Source organism: Acanthaster planci, linkage group LG05, assembly GCF_054643075.1.
Source record: "Acanthaster planci isolate LZ-2023a linkage group LG05, COTS_SCS, whole genome shotgun sequence".
In the NCBI taxonomy this organism is placed as follows: Eukaryota; Metazoa; Echinodermata; class Asteroidea; order Valvatida; family Acanthasteridae; genus Acanthaster; species Acanthaster planci.
The window spans coordinates 1,640,172-1,654,653 of record NC_141781.1 but is presented as its reverse complement, the minus strand read 5'-3'; the positions used below and the strand labels follow the sequence as shown (position 1 = coordinate 1,654,653).

General features: G+C 41.4%; 1 protein-coding gene across 2 annotated transcripts; it reads right to left on the bottom strand.

Annotated features, from left to right (window-relative positions):
- Positions 1-807: 807 nt before the first annotated feature.
- LOC110985899 (putative ammonium transporter 2) lies at positions 808-12,725 on the bottom strand. Of its 2 annotated transcripts, none has more exons than XM_022247346.2 (7): positions 12,345-12,725; positions 11,211-11,991; positions 10,455-10,526; positions 7,379-7,438; positions 5,929-6,005; positions 4,630-4,845; positions 808-4,294 (listed from the first exon to the last, which is right to left on the bottom strand). In XM_022247346.2, the coding sequence occupies exons 1-7, from the start codon at positions 12,352-12,354 to the stop codon at positions 3,732-3,734; spliced, it is 1,779 nt and encodes a 592-aa protein (XP_022103038.2). In that variant the 5' UTR covers positions 12,355-12,725; the 3' UTR covers positions 808-3,731. The 2 variants fall into 2 exon arrangements, with proteins under 2 accessions (XP_022103038.2, XP_022103037.2); XM_022247345.2 differs by lacking the exon at positions 12,345-12,725 and adding an exon at positions 12,177-12,275.
- Positions 12,726-14,482: the final 1,757 nt, after the last annotated feature.

The following is a 14,482-nucleotide window of genomic DNA, read 5'->3' as shown; positions in this document are numbered from 1 at the left end:
GAGATAACATCCTTGTGTCTGATTGACGTCATAAGCATTAATGGATTTCGCCATTGGTCAATTTTAAAGAAATACTTCAATTGCACGAGTCTCGCGCTGTGAACGGCCGTTTGCACGTAAATCATGTTTGTCTAACATACACATGGCAAAATTTGTCAGGTACTGACTCGTTCTCTTAAATACACACTCATCCTAACATGCGAATAAAGTTTGAAGTGTCACCGTAAATTTTCAACTTGTTTTATTTAGCCTGGAGCGAAGTTGAAAAGCATTTATCCGCGCAATCAAGTGTGAAAAAGTCCCGTCCATGCTTAAGTGCTTTTTCCACTTCGCCCATTTCCTTAATTGAATCGCAGGATCGGACGCGGCCCAACAAACAATTTCCAACCTGCCCAGAATTCTTGATTAGTTGAGAGCTAGAGAGGAAAAATACCGCAATGTGTTTTGGTTTTTAACCCAAGTCCCATGCCACCTAAGCTCAATTACATCCGCCCAACAAGGACAATAAGTTTCTGAAGAGCGTTTCTTAAGCTCTGCCATGCGAGCGGCATAACGCGCACTTAAGGCATCACACTGTCATGGCAACACCTTTAGAGAAGTAGGGCGTGCATGAAGCCGGTGAATACCTAAGAATGACCGAAGTCCCCCCCCGCTGATGGATTAGTATTGAACTTGCCTTCTTTAAAAATTGGTCGGTAACCTTTGATCTATCGTCCACAAAAACAAATGGAGAATCAATGTGAATGACAAGTATGGATTCATTCAAAAATAAGTGAGACACATAAATAACTCTGGAAAACATGAAAATAAATCATACAACTAACGCAGGTTAGCATTAAATTGAATCGAAATTTACAATGACTAATAAAGACATAGGACGTACACACAAGAAAGCAATATACAAATAAACAGATTCCTATTAAGAGTAAATATGGAATGATAATTGATGCTAAACTCAATGGACAAAATGATTTCAAAGAACAATACATTCCAGACCCCAAAAGGTCTTTTAAATATGCAATTTTTTTAGCAGGAGAACTGTATTCTCTCTTAAAAAGTAGACAGTGGGAATTTATACTTGATTTCGAATTAAAAGCCTCTGAAACATTCACTTCAAATTTCATCACCTGTCTCGATGGCCTAAACATTTTTAGCAAATACTCGATTTCCTCTGAAAAAAACCAATTCTGCTTTATACTGAAGCTTCTCTGCTCTCCAGTTTTGAAGACAGAGAAAAATTGATGCTGTTAGGAGACTGTGAATTTGAATCTGTCACCGTCTTCTTCTTTAATATGAATATATCTTTCTTTAGTATGAAAGATCTGTCACTGTCAATCATTGGTTCCTACATGGAGTCAAAATACCTCCAAGTTTACATCTTCCCCATACAAGTCTGTTAAAGGACAGACATTCTGTGAAACAAATCACATCCTCTGATGTTCGATTTTGCTAGCACAACTCGGAAGAGGGTGCCGAATTTAAGAAATTGTCAATTTGTCAGGATTGGCATGTACATATATAGTCGCCTTGGAAGCGAAATCACATTAAACCCTTTCACTACGTGTAATACGCTGTGAATAAAACCTTGAAACCCCATTACGGAATCTTCGAAAATAGCCCTTGCTTTATGCATACATAGTTCGGAGAAATGTACACGTGGGTAAAATCATGGGGAAGGACACAGAAAGAGTTGAACTGCCTTAACATCTGACCAATTACCGCTTTCTGGCATGACTGGTACGTCCATAGCCAGAGCGCAGCCGAAGGCATGCTACGCACCACCTGTTTCACAACCGTAAGCCCCATTTGTACCCTATGATCATCGCCGCAATTTTTCGCTGGTAATCTGCATCCTTAAAACGTTGTGTACGGCAGTATACGAAGTTGAATAGTCATACCATCGTTGGTGCTTGGTATGATTTGACAACAACATAAAATTTAATGCTTGCGCATTTTTTTTTATTAGGCTGTCTTCCCGAAGTGTTCATGTGCAGTTATTGCCCTTATATCGAACGCTTTCTTCTAGACTTCATAGCCAAGTTGTTTATAAGATATTGTGTTTTATTGGAATGATTTTTATTACGGAATTTACAAAAAAAAGATATTTTATGAGATCTCACGATCACTCCTTGTGGTGAAACAGCGCATTTTGTTTTTCGTGAACTTAACTGTCCAGTGGTGGTCAACATGTTGTTGGCCAGTCTTAGCCAAATTCGCACAAAGACTTTGAAAACTGATGTTTTGGAGTGACAAAATAAAATTACAAACATTGCATGGATAATGGAAAAGTGCATCAAAATCTTTTTACAAATTTATTCACGACGGCAAAAGTAATGTTAAATGTGTTTTCTTTCCATTTCCTGGTCACTGTGATATAGTTGTACCGGTATTTAATTGCAAAGAAAACACCACAAATATTGTTGTGATATTACTGGCCCCACTTATGCGGCTAAGCTGCAGGCAGTTCTCAGACATTTTGAGAATGTTTACAATCGTTCATCTGACCAGGCAGCGATGATCATGGAGCACTTTGTTGTGCCAAAGTTGTAACTCCTTCTGTGTCCTTCCTCCACAGTAAAATATAATCACAACCACTCTTCCTCCTTTTCCAAATCGCAGCATAAGGTAATCTTCATTTATTTAGATCTTTTCGGTAATGACACAAGGATTCCTCGAAAGTGCCTCGAAGAAACCTGGAGAGAGGAGACAATGAGAAGAAGTTACAGTTTTCGTAGTGGGAGGAAAACCCCGGAAGAATATTCTGGGTAAAACCCACAGAATCAGGTAGGGACTGTAAACCCAATACAAGATGTGGACTGGGCCGGGAATCGAACCCGGGACCACAGAGGTGGAAGGCGAGGAAAGAACCACTACGCCAACCTGACCACCAAAGGTAGATGTGTAGGCCTAACCCGGTCGGTTTGACTACCATTATGCAAGAAATCATATCTACACCGAAAGTAACTTATCAACCAATTCACAAAATGATTGCAGTGTTGTCTTCACGTTGTCCATGCCAATACTAGCCTCATTGAAGGCCATGGGCGACACAGACAGACGCTGACTTTAATGGAAACCATCTTCATGTCAGACAAACTATAACACTCATAGCTCAATGTCTGAGGACTCCGGCATGGCAACACTTTGATTCACACCTGTTCATTAGTTCATACAGTCCCCAGTATAATGGCCGAAGCCTCTCCATCTTTCTGCCTCTGCCTCGTGTGTTTTTTCACAAGACATGGCAATACGGGAAACATTCCAGAAACCTCATCTATTCAGACGCAACGACAGTCTGTAACTGTGTCGTGAAAGTGCGTCTTAAAGTGCATGTTATGTCTTAATGAAAAAATACACAAATTGCTTCATTTTCAACACTTAATCAAAACGTGCATAATTATAAAGGTCATGTGCCTTTAAAACGTTTTAAACTGGAAATGTAATATGTTACACCTTTAGACAGAGTTCCAAGAATTATTATGTAATGGAGGATTCGTTCATCATCATATTAATCCTTTTCAAGATTAAATCATCATAAAGTTTAAAAATAGAAATTGTGGTTTTAGTTATGATTCTTAGGTGAAAAAAAATCAAGTGAAACTGAAAATTCTGCCAAATGTAATCACAATGTAATGAAATAATGTTCTTTTTTATTTTCAAAATTGTAACAAAACGCGCATGCGCAGTTTCAGATACACAATGCTGACAAACAATAGGTTATGGACATGAAATTAATAGTTGGCCGAATGTTTTGGTGTCCAGTTGCTTGATCGTTTTCCAAGGATATTACTCATTTTAAATCTACGAAGTCTGTCCATTCCCCTCCTTCGATGCGTAACCGCGGCTTGACTTTCATCGATCGACCGAGCGTCATCCGCCAACTCGGCGTCAGATTTCTGGTCAAAGCTGGAAGAGTCCTCGGTCCGAACGAATCCGAAGGCCGACTTCATGGTCTCCTCACTGGAAGCCCTCTGTTTGGACATACGTCTCAGTCTGCGAATATCCTGGGGATTCAGCTCGTCCGCGGACTCGCCTTTCTTGAACCGCTCGACCACCATGATGAGCCGACCGTCCCGGTCCCGCCATTCGCGGCTGTTTTTGTCATACGTACCGTTGATGGAGTGTTCCACAAGGTCAGCTCCGAGGATCTCCTCGTGCAGAGGAACTCGAAGCCCTAGAGTGACGTCAATGAGCTTGAGCAGGACGAAGGAAGTGACTGCTGTCCAGCTGCCGATGGAAACGATTGCTAAGGCTTGGATGCCTAGAAGATGGAATCCCCCACCGGCAAGCAAACCTTGAAACGAAAGAAATACACGTGCAGAGTAAAACAACAACGGTAACAGCGTTTTTAGATAGGCCTACAATCTTGACAAAAATGTGATGGGAACTTTCAGACTTATTTTGAGTTTTCTTGGTCTAAAAAGAGGGAAAGAAGAACAAAGCTTGTGAGTGCGTTGCTAGAAGCAAGTACAGAAAACAAGGCTATCACTCGAAATAACTTCTAAACTGAACAGTGTTTTCAAATGTTGTTTTACAGTCTTTACTATAAATCCTCTTTCGTGTTATTGCTTCCATCGCTGTCGTCAGGCAAACCCTTTCTCTATCAAACCATTGCAGAGCATTTCTCACCTCTGTTACGGATCAACTGAGGTGCTAGTTTGTCCTGCCGTCCGAAGATCCCAACAGAAAGGAGCGACCAGATGGCCCCCAAAGCGTGCACCGGCACCACACTGACAGGGTCGTCGATCTTAAGACGCTCGGTCAGAAAACATCCTGAGCAGGCAATGAGGGCGCCCACGACACCTATAACATAGCCCTCCCAGGGGTGGGCTAAGGCACACATAGCTGTGACAAATAGGAACCGTCAACAAACCAAATGTCAGGAATCAAGAAAAAGACAAACAGAGCTTGCTTAAAGGCCTCTCCAATAGATAAATAAGGTATTTCTGGGTAGGCAACAATGCGGAAGATAATGTTTGACGCTTGAATGTACACCTTAGGCCTACATTTCTCGCACGGCGTAAGGTCGATAAATTGCGAAACAAAGGCGCCGAGGAATCAACATGAACACAGCGCAACACACTAAGAACTCGAGTTACCAAAGGTTTTGCTCTTTAGAAAAATTTCTTAATAATTCGCGAGCGTGATCCTCCATGTGCACCCTTGCCTTAACCACACTCGTTAATAACTGAAATGTGTTTCATTTAAAGAAATTGCGCAACTTCTGTTTAGGTAGTGCCATTATTTGAAAGAAGTGAGTACTGCGATATAATGACCCATTTCAGCGGTAATGACCGCCTCGATTTTCATTAAGATGCAAATAAATGGATTCATACCGTCCTGATTGCTGTCGCCATAAAGAAACGAAAATGTGATGATGAGAAGCCGAAAGAGGTACAAGCAACAAGAGTCAACATGACGTGGACTGGTTTGAGACTCTTGTGAACACTTTTCAAGAGAACTGTAAAAAGTGTTCTTAGAGTACTCGAAACGCCATTCCTTTAATCAGAAATCTTAAACCCAATAGTTTAATTTGATCACGGCATTCATAGAGAAATATTTCGGCTGAGTCTTTAAAATCATCCCACTCTACCCTCAACTTAACGATATTCCTGGAATGACACTGCAATAGTGTGGGTGTACTTGTAGCACACCTTTTATGACTAAACTCGACAAATTTGGCAACCTCATGTGCCCTGGATTCACGCAATCATGTATCCATTAAGCCTAATTTACTTTGGTCGATGACGAAATCTGTTACATCACAGCAGTGGGTATATTATCATGATCATGCCAAAGTGCCTACATTGTTTTCGACTAAAGCTCTCATTTTCAAAATTGCCTGTGTTACCAGACCCCAAAGATGTTTCCGTGAAAACTAATTCGGGCGATCTGTTTAGCATTTCAGTGTTACTGACCCATGTTTACCTGTAATGGACACCAGAGATCCGAGAACACCATTAATGAGAAACGTGACATCAAACTTGCGCCGCTTAGCAAGGTAACTGATGGCGAAATGGAAACGAAAGCCAGGCTTAAAATTCGTGGTTTGTGACCAAAACACATCTGTCAATGTCTCGTGGAAACATAACAAGTCATTATTTTTACCAGTGGAGTGTACCTTTACAGTTGAACACACCTTAAATCATTTATGAGCAGTGATTTGGAAAATAGTATGGTGTGGCTTAAAGTTTGATACATCGCCCATGTTTTCACTCTTAGTGTCAGTGCCCTCCTGCAAAATAAAGGCTTACAGAGAGAGTATAAGAACCATCGTAGTTATCTTAATCAGACCCTTACGTAAATGAGCTTCCATGGTTACCTACCAAAGGACAATGCTCCACGGCTAATCACACAATATGTATTCGAAAAAACACTGCCTTCAATTGCGTGTTCCCATTAAGAAGCTTGTGTGTGTTCACCACTCAAAAGTGCACCAAAAAAAAAATAATCAATTGACGGAAATTAGAGTGCAATTAGATTGAAACGCATAAACCTGAATGATGATGTAGTTATGTCCTTGGCATGTTTCCGGTAGCCCTTGGTAATATGAAACCGCTTTTGTGTACTGTTTGTTATCTCCAGTAACAGCCTGATGTTGGAGATATTGTTTTGTCATTCAAGTATGCCTTTCTCTAATCATGCATTTTCGCATCAAGGACCGAAATTAGTATCATTACGGAGCACTCTGGCGTCAGCGTTATGTTTTTGAAAAATTTACTGGTAAGATCATCCAGGTGCCATTAAGATAAAATACTTCCTGATCTGCCTAAAGTCCCTACGAGCTCTTTGTATGTAAATACCGTAAATGGCATGTGCTCACTTTTCTAAATCCGTGGAAAGTATTCACAACTCTGGGTTGATCAATTTAAATTCGAGGGGTGTCACAAAGAGGATGGGTTTATCCCCTTTCCCTGGGGTTTGTCTCCTTTTGTCACGAGTTTAATACTTTTGTCTCCTCTTGTCACAAGTAGCTTCATAAGTTCCCGTGTCGCACCCTTGGACCTGCCCCTGTACACAACGCAGTAAAAGAATCCCCTGCTTTTTTGTTCTGTTTAATTAATGTTAGGATTGCTATTGCTGACTTTTGTTGATTCATAAAAATACCACGCCAAAAACAAATCCTGAAATCTGAATTATAAAGCGTGCCACCTCGAAACCGTGTCCAAGTCACAGTGCCTCTCCAATTTCTCGACTGAAAAACATCATTTGAGAAGATAAAAATGTCAACATGTCCTGGAAAACAAGCACATAAACGGCTGCCGACCGATATATATACTAAGGTCCCCGTTATCCAGCAAGCAATTTCCATTTTCGGAAAGATGCCGGTTAGTGGAACCGATCGTGCATGACTAGAATTCTACGTGGAAATATTTACCTGAGCACAATTGCCGTCATGCCGCCCCCGATAGATGCTGTAATGGTGCAGGCCGCAGATCTGCAAAGTAATTAAAAAATCAGATGGTACTCATGTTTTCATTAACAGCCTCAGCTCCTGTTTTACTGTCATAATTAAACAGTAGCAAAAAGGGACACTTTACTGTAATATTTTTTGTTAATTGAACGCATAAGGAATATCACTATTTCATCCAAAGATTCTGTAACTCGGTGTTCATGTTTGTCGTTAAACTGACCATCGTTACAAATTCGAGGAAATTGGTCAAAAAGTCGGTCATACCCGTAAAAGCTTTTATACATCAACTCAGAATGTCCCGTAAAATGCCATAATGACACTCTACCACTGTAGGTGTTTATGTGAAAGGAAATCGGGATTTCAACAGAATATTCTGTCGGCTGATTGGCTGCTCAGAAAAAGGTTTGTAGTGTTGTCAGTGCACGATTTGGAAACTTGATATCCTTGTAGGATATAGGCCAATTGCACTAATCATGTCACACTTGAATGCTTGAAGCAACTTGTTAGAAACCAAATTATTTATACTGTCTTTATGATGGGGAGATTACATGTGACGTCATTACCGCCATGTTGACAAAGCATGCACATGCATTATTAGTGTCGCCTGAATTTTTTTCCAAAGGGGGAGGGGCAAATCCCTTTTTCCTTGGAAGAGGGATTTCGTGGAGCGGGCAAAGCACTCATCAGCTATGAATTAATATTACCAACAACCTAACATTACCAGATACATCGTCAGATTCTAGGTTTTTTCAGGAAACTCTGGAAAAATTTCTTTCCCCTTTCCTTTTTTTCCCTACTTAAATTTTAGGGAAGGGTGGCAAGTACCCCCTTACCCACCCCCTTGCGCGACGCCCATGGTTTTATGCAGATATTTTTCTCTCGCGAGAGGACCAACCAAAGTGGCCACTGTGCATTTCAATAATTCCCAAGTTCCAGGATAATTTGAAAAGGCCACCTGCACTTCCCATGTATGTGCAGGAAATAAAGATTAGTTCAAATGCGATTTATTTCTTCTTCCTCTTCTTCTTTTTCTATCTCTATTTTTTTTAAACTATCGACACTCTTGTTAGACAATTTATTCAAATTCAACACGAAACACTAGCACATAATAATGTTTTACTAGTACACATCACAAAACAACTGTCCATTTCTCCTGGCACACAACAGAGCTTGATTAGACATTTCACCGCGAAAGAGATGCGTAATAAAAGTCAGGTCATCTTCTGATATTCACTGTATCAATAGCCAGTTTATGTGGTATCTTGGTAGCTATGAACCGCATAAATAATCCACAGCAATACAGGCATTCCTCGCACTCCGTGTGCCGAGGCTCGTGAAGTGAGCGCGCGTGACTCTGGTCACGATTCTCTTGTCTGTCCTAGTTAGCCGCCAATTTCACGAGCCGTTCTACTACACCGTATGGTATTAAAATACCAGCTGTGGATAAAATTTAAATTTATCACTTCCAGGCCCTCGGTGTATCAGTCCCTCAACGCGGGAATCGGCTGCTATGGATACATGTTTGAAAGACACCATCCAGCAGTTTTCGGGAGTGTTGAGTTGGTGCGATCGTTTTAATGCTTAATAGATTTACTGCTCGGATTTTCAGAGATGAAAGACCACGGCCCGTCAAAAAAGACAGTTCAAAACTGGGCTTTGTTTTAGGCTGAAATCACTTAAGAGTCACTCATATGGGAGTGGAGAAAATCTGGTCCTACATAATTCCACATTATCTTTTATAGCACAATGTATTCCTTATCACTCCGCTCCGCATGAGGATGAAGTGGAATTTAAAATTTGAAGTGGAATTTTAAACGTTTGGGTTGGATTGATGAACTGGTACAAATTACAAAGTAGCTCAAAATGACTTCGAGCTTGACATGGAACACAACACAAAGGACAAGTGTTCGACATACATGACAGTGAATACCACATAAACGCCGAAAAGGAGCAAAGTGGTTTTGAAATGAAGCAGAATTATTAATTCAGCATATAATGCTTATAAAGATGACAAGACATTCTCCGTGGACAAGTTACTTTCCTCCACCACACGGCTAAGATGGTTACCAAGGCTGCGATATGCCTAAATGTACTCACAATGACGTCATGGCCTATGCGTAATGGCGGAAAGTTTTGTTGGGTACCGGTATTCTTCAGAACAATTTTCTAAAAAGTGGCTTTTCACGTAAAAATTAATACCGTCACTGGCTCCTGCAAAGAGCCAGTTAACATAATTATAGCGTAACCATGGTCACCTGGTTCGTCTGTTAGAAAGCACTCCTGTAAACAAGTTGTAACGTCATCAGTGCGTAGGCCTAGTCTGCCCATGTCATTGATGACGTATACCTTCTAAATGTCATGTCATTGCCTGAGAAATGTATAATGTAAATAGGTTTATTTTTTGACTTTGCAGTTCCTGTCCACTTTCACAAGGTCAAACCATTCATATGGTACATATAATTTCATTTTTGTCTCTCGCAAAATATATCTTCCAACTGTCAAACAACAAAATGGTGGAAAAGCAACAAATAGAATAAGCTGCGAATGTTTTTTCTGTCAAATTTAAAAATGCACCATACGTTTAAACAGAAATTCCATAACTGAACAAGGAAACCCGTTGTGATTCACGGGCCCCAAGCCAAAGTATAATCAAGCAATGTCATGGCTAACATTTATAGCGTTTTGTTTTAAACTCACGAATCAATAACCACGGGTGTATTTGAAGGGAATCCTAAAACAATTCAGTCTATAGCAGTGCACTTCTCACGTGCAAGCTGGCAAAATATGTTTGCTGCCATAGTGAGCACGCACGGCGTTTCCTCGAGTGGCTTGCAGTGAATATAAACACACAACGCCAAGTTCACGCATGCTGATTACTCGGAAAATTCAGCGCCAGTCGCACGGGGCCAGAGCCAAGGTTGTGGACTATAGTCCACGAATGAACAAATACAGTTCGTTAAACTCAATCAGAATCAAGGTTGTGGAATGTATTCGATGAACGAACAAATTAATACACTCATTAAACTTAAAAGGAACTTACCTTGCGGCTAATTTCCACTTGTTCTGTGATATTCCATATGTACTGCCACAGTTGAACCCCAACCAACCCCACCTGAATAAAATTCCAGATAATTGCAGAACGTTTACTCCTGGTAATAAAGTTCGGAATTTTCGTTCGAGGCGAATCAAGTGTTGCAGCTGTAGCTGTGTATCTAGTCAAGCAACTTAAATTACGTACAGTACCTTTACGGATAGACCCTATAATATAGGGAAGTGATTTGTTACAAAAGTAATTAATTATCAAGCGAATTGCATTGCTGAAGGACACAGGCCTTTGATCCTTTGGGGAACGCATGTTTGTGTCCTTGACGTACTCTTAGATTACCTCCTTGGTTAGTACCATACTGATTAATTGAATGGCCTAAAGCCATAATCACTCAACAACAATGGTATTCATTACATAATTATTTAAATGACTACAACTGGGCTGCGTTGTAATTACTTGGTTGAGGCTTGAACTTACGCAAGAGACAACAAGGACCAAAGCCACTTCCCATGGAGTAGCGTGCAATGTCAAGCCGTAACCAAGCAATTCGGGCACAGCCTAAAATTGTAGTTAGCACAAGTTAATTAGGGCTTACGTATAACAATGTCAAAGGTCAAATTATTGATCACGGCATGGCACACGCATCTCGGAATGTGTCTGTTAAGAGCAGGAACAATCAATGAATTTAGTTTCAAATTACTGACTTTGCTCAGACTTGTGGAACTTGTAGTTGGAATGCCCAAAACTTACCATAGCATGAACATTCCAAAGATCGTGTTTGTCGGCGAGCCCATAGCTGGCAAATCAGCTCCGCTCCTGAAACGCCCTGTGCGCGGTTTTAACATTAGTGTGGCTACCAATCCTGTGACTCCACCCACCAGATGGACGGCCCCCGCTCCCGCGATGTCAACCACGCCCATTGTCTTCAGCCAACCAGAGCAGTCCCACACCCAGTGGGCAGGGAAACAGTAAACGAGCGTATTCAAGAAGGAAAAGAGGATGTAAGCTTCCAGCTTGGTGCGCTCGGCCATAGCCCCACTGACGATGGTGGTGGCTGTCGTAGCGAAGGAAGCATGAAAGAAAAAATGCGAGAAGACACTACCAACTCTATCTGGATTTGTCTCATCGACGAAGAACTCCCCGACTGCAACAAAAGGGTGGTTCGACTTCAAGTCGCTGCCGATCTTATCAAAGCTGAGACCGTAACCAAACATCCAGTAAGATATGCCCCCAAAGAGGACGTCCACGGCGTTTTTTACCATGATGTTAACCTCGTTCTTTTGGGAGACACTTCCGGACTCGAGCAGACCAAATCCAGACTGCATGGTGAAGATGATGAAGGCGCTGGTAAGAATCCAGGTCGCATCATCCCATCTAGTGTTGAGAGAAATGGAAGGCAGATACACAGGCGTATGATTCCGGAGATAGTCCGGTAAATCGACGCTGGGAGTTCCCGTGTTAGGCACAATGGCTGTAGCAGGCACAATCGCCGCATTGCAAGATCCAGACATGTTTGTCAAATAACCGAGATCTAAGAATCAATCAGTGAATTATACCAAACCTTGTTATTCCCAGTTCCCATGTCTGCCGGTACACACGAAATAAACCATACAACCCTGGTGGGTTCATGCGAGCAATGAAATGGAGACATTAATCAGAAACGTACGATAAGTGAAACAGGGTAACCATTAACCAGAACTACGGGACATAAATCACCTTTGCTAACGCCAGCAACAGGAACATTCATCATTACAAAGTTGCCTTTGACCGATATATCGGAGCTCAACCTGTAATGCCTTAGCTCATGTTTTTTCCTATAGGCTTAAGCGAAACTCGCAACTAGTTAATATTTATACGGTATTGACGTAGTCCTTGTGAACCTACCGTTTTCCATTTTAGCTGCTTTAGCGTCGTTTTTTTTTCACTGGAAATATCAAATACCAAGTGCTTTGAGCGCTTCCAATTAACTCACTGTGAGCCGTACGACTGACGGCTATTTTATGTGCATTACACACAGTAGCGGGCATGTTTTCATTATGGCCTATATAGGCCGAGTAATTTACCACGTAATCAGTCACATGCGCATTTTGTGAATGCACGTGATCGAATAAATCCGGGGGGAGACGTCCTGTCTACAAGCAAACGAGTAAAATACCACGTGAATCAACTTCCATTCAACAGTCCGCTGTCAGTTGTCGGAGGATGGACGATGCACATGCCCACTGGCCCACCTTCAAACGCCCACTTTCGCCATCCATGCTCAACACTTCGAAATAATATAGGCTAGTTCTACTTTCTTTTATGCTTTTTTATCTTCTTAATCTTTTCCAATTCATTTACGTAGCATCAGCAAGGAAGGGGTTTCCGACCTCCCACCAATATTTTACAAAAAGTGCCCACTTTTTCACAAATTCCCTTGTTTAGGCATTTTATGCCACGGACGCATGTTAATGTCGTGTAAGCTTCGGGAAATTTTGCCGCCATCGAGAGCGCCACCTACATTCAAATACTTCTCGTTTTGAACAGCGCCGCCAAAAAATAAAAGATGCAGGTTATCCAACCCCTCCCCTCCAGTTTTTTAAATTTTTTAAGGGTCACATTACCGATGGAAAATCCCTGTCTACTCTTTGAACACGGATGCTAAATGTCCCTTTTCACGTAATTATACACCACCCCCCTTTCATGAAGACTTTGCTATCGCTAACGCCCTTTATAAGTAACCAAAGGCAAATACAAGATTCTTTGCTGGTAGATTTTTGTTCGCAAACAAGGGGGAACTAATACATTTTGATTTCGCCATTGATGAAGCCATTAAACTGTTTGATTTTTCCTTAACTGCTTGGACAAAATAAGACCCCCACATGGTTTATGCTTTTTAGGGGGTCTTTCAACCTTGAGACGTAGGTTATCCCTCGTCTATAGTAAGAAGCAGGCGGAGGGGGACCCTTAGAACTTCCTCCCTGGATCCCCTGCCTGAGGTGGCCTATACGGGGGGTTCCTAATGCTTTATGCATGATAAGAACAACTGATCACCGGGGTCTTACCGTTTTGATCCTAGGGGAACGTTTCTTGACGGTAAAAAAACGATTTCTATGACCTTTGCGTTTGCAGAAAGACTTTGCTAAAATTCGAAACGACAGACCTTTAATTATATTCGATTTTTATTTTAGGTCCCTGTATATTCAGCAGGCAGTTTCAACAGTTTTGTATTTCACATTCTTATAACAATGTGAATTGAAGACTGCAGGTTTAATTATTTATTAGGCTGTCTAAAATTCAGCTATACAATGATATTTGATGTACAACTCTCCCAAACTGTTAATGATTTCTGCTCACTGTCCTATTACAAGGCGCCAGAGGGCGCTGTATTAAGCTTCCCTTGCAGAGCTGCTGCAGGGAGCGAGGGTAGTGGCAACTTCAGCCCTCACAACCAAAAGACTGATCATTACGTGTGCAGCACAGCATGCTGCTATTGTGTGCTAAATGTCCATATGCACTGATGCACAATCCACCATTTTGGTTCCAACGGTAGAGACGCTCATGTCTCAACTCTCTCCATAAACAGCTCTGCTTCCCTTGTAGTGGTCCCAAGAGTTTTCTGCAGGTTGAATGTAATTAAAGTAAGCCACCATAGGAAAACCAAGAAAAACATCTCACTTCAAAAGAATCAGCTGTTGAAGACACACTTAAAATTAAAGCTTATTTCCATGAATCATCTCTTAATTTTTTTTTTTTATTTTAGACAGTTATAGCCGATGAAATTTTGGAGAAATTTCCTTTCAAAGATGATCACACCCTAAAAAGCAGCGAAGCCCATCGCCATTGATGACCATCCACTGCGAAAGAGAGCAGTCTGGCAGATCTCGTGTTGCAGGTTGCAGGTTCAGAAGTACAGGCTGATGGCTTCCGGGCTTCTTTTTTACAAACCCCCGGTCCATGGCCATTAAAATGCTCTTATGGCAGAAAATTTGACAACTTGCAAATCGTGTTTTGGTTCACGGAGTCAATATTGCGATCATTTA

Excerpts from the sequence above, each read along its gene's own strand:
- LOC110985899 (XM_022247345.2), bottom strand. The coding sequence starts at position 12,210 with ATGATGAATGTTCCTGTTGCTGGCGTTAGCAAAG. Across the intron at positions 10,527-11,210 it reads TTTGGAATGTTCATGCTATG|GTGGGGTTGGTTGGGGTTCA; the intron begins GTAAGTTTTGGG and ends AATTTTATTCAG. Across the intron at positions 7,439-10,454 it reads AAGTGGAAATTAGCCGCAAG|ATCTGCGGCCTGCACCATTA; the intron begins GTAAGTTCCTTT and ends ATTACTTTGCAG.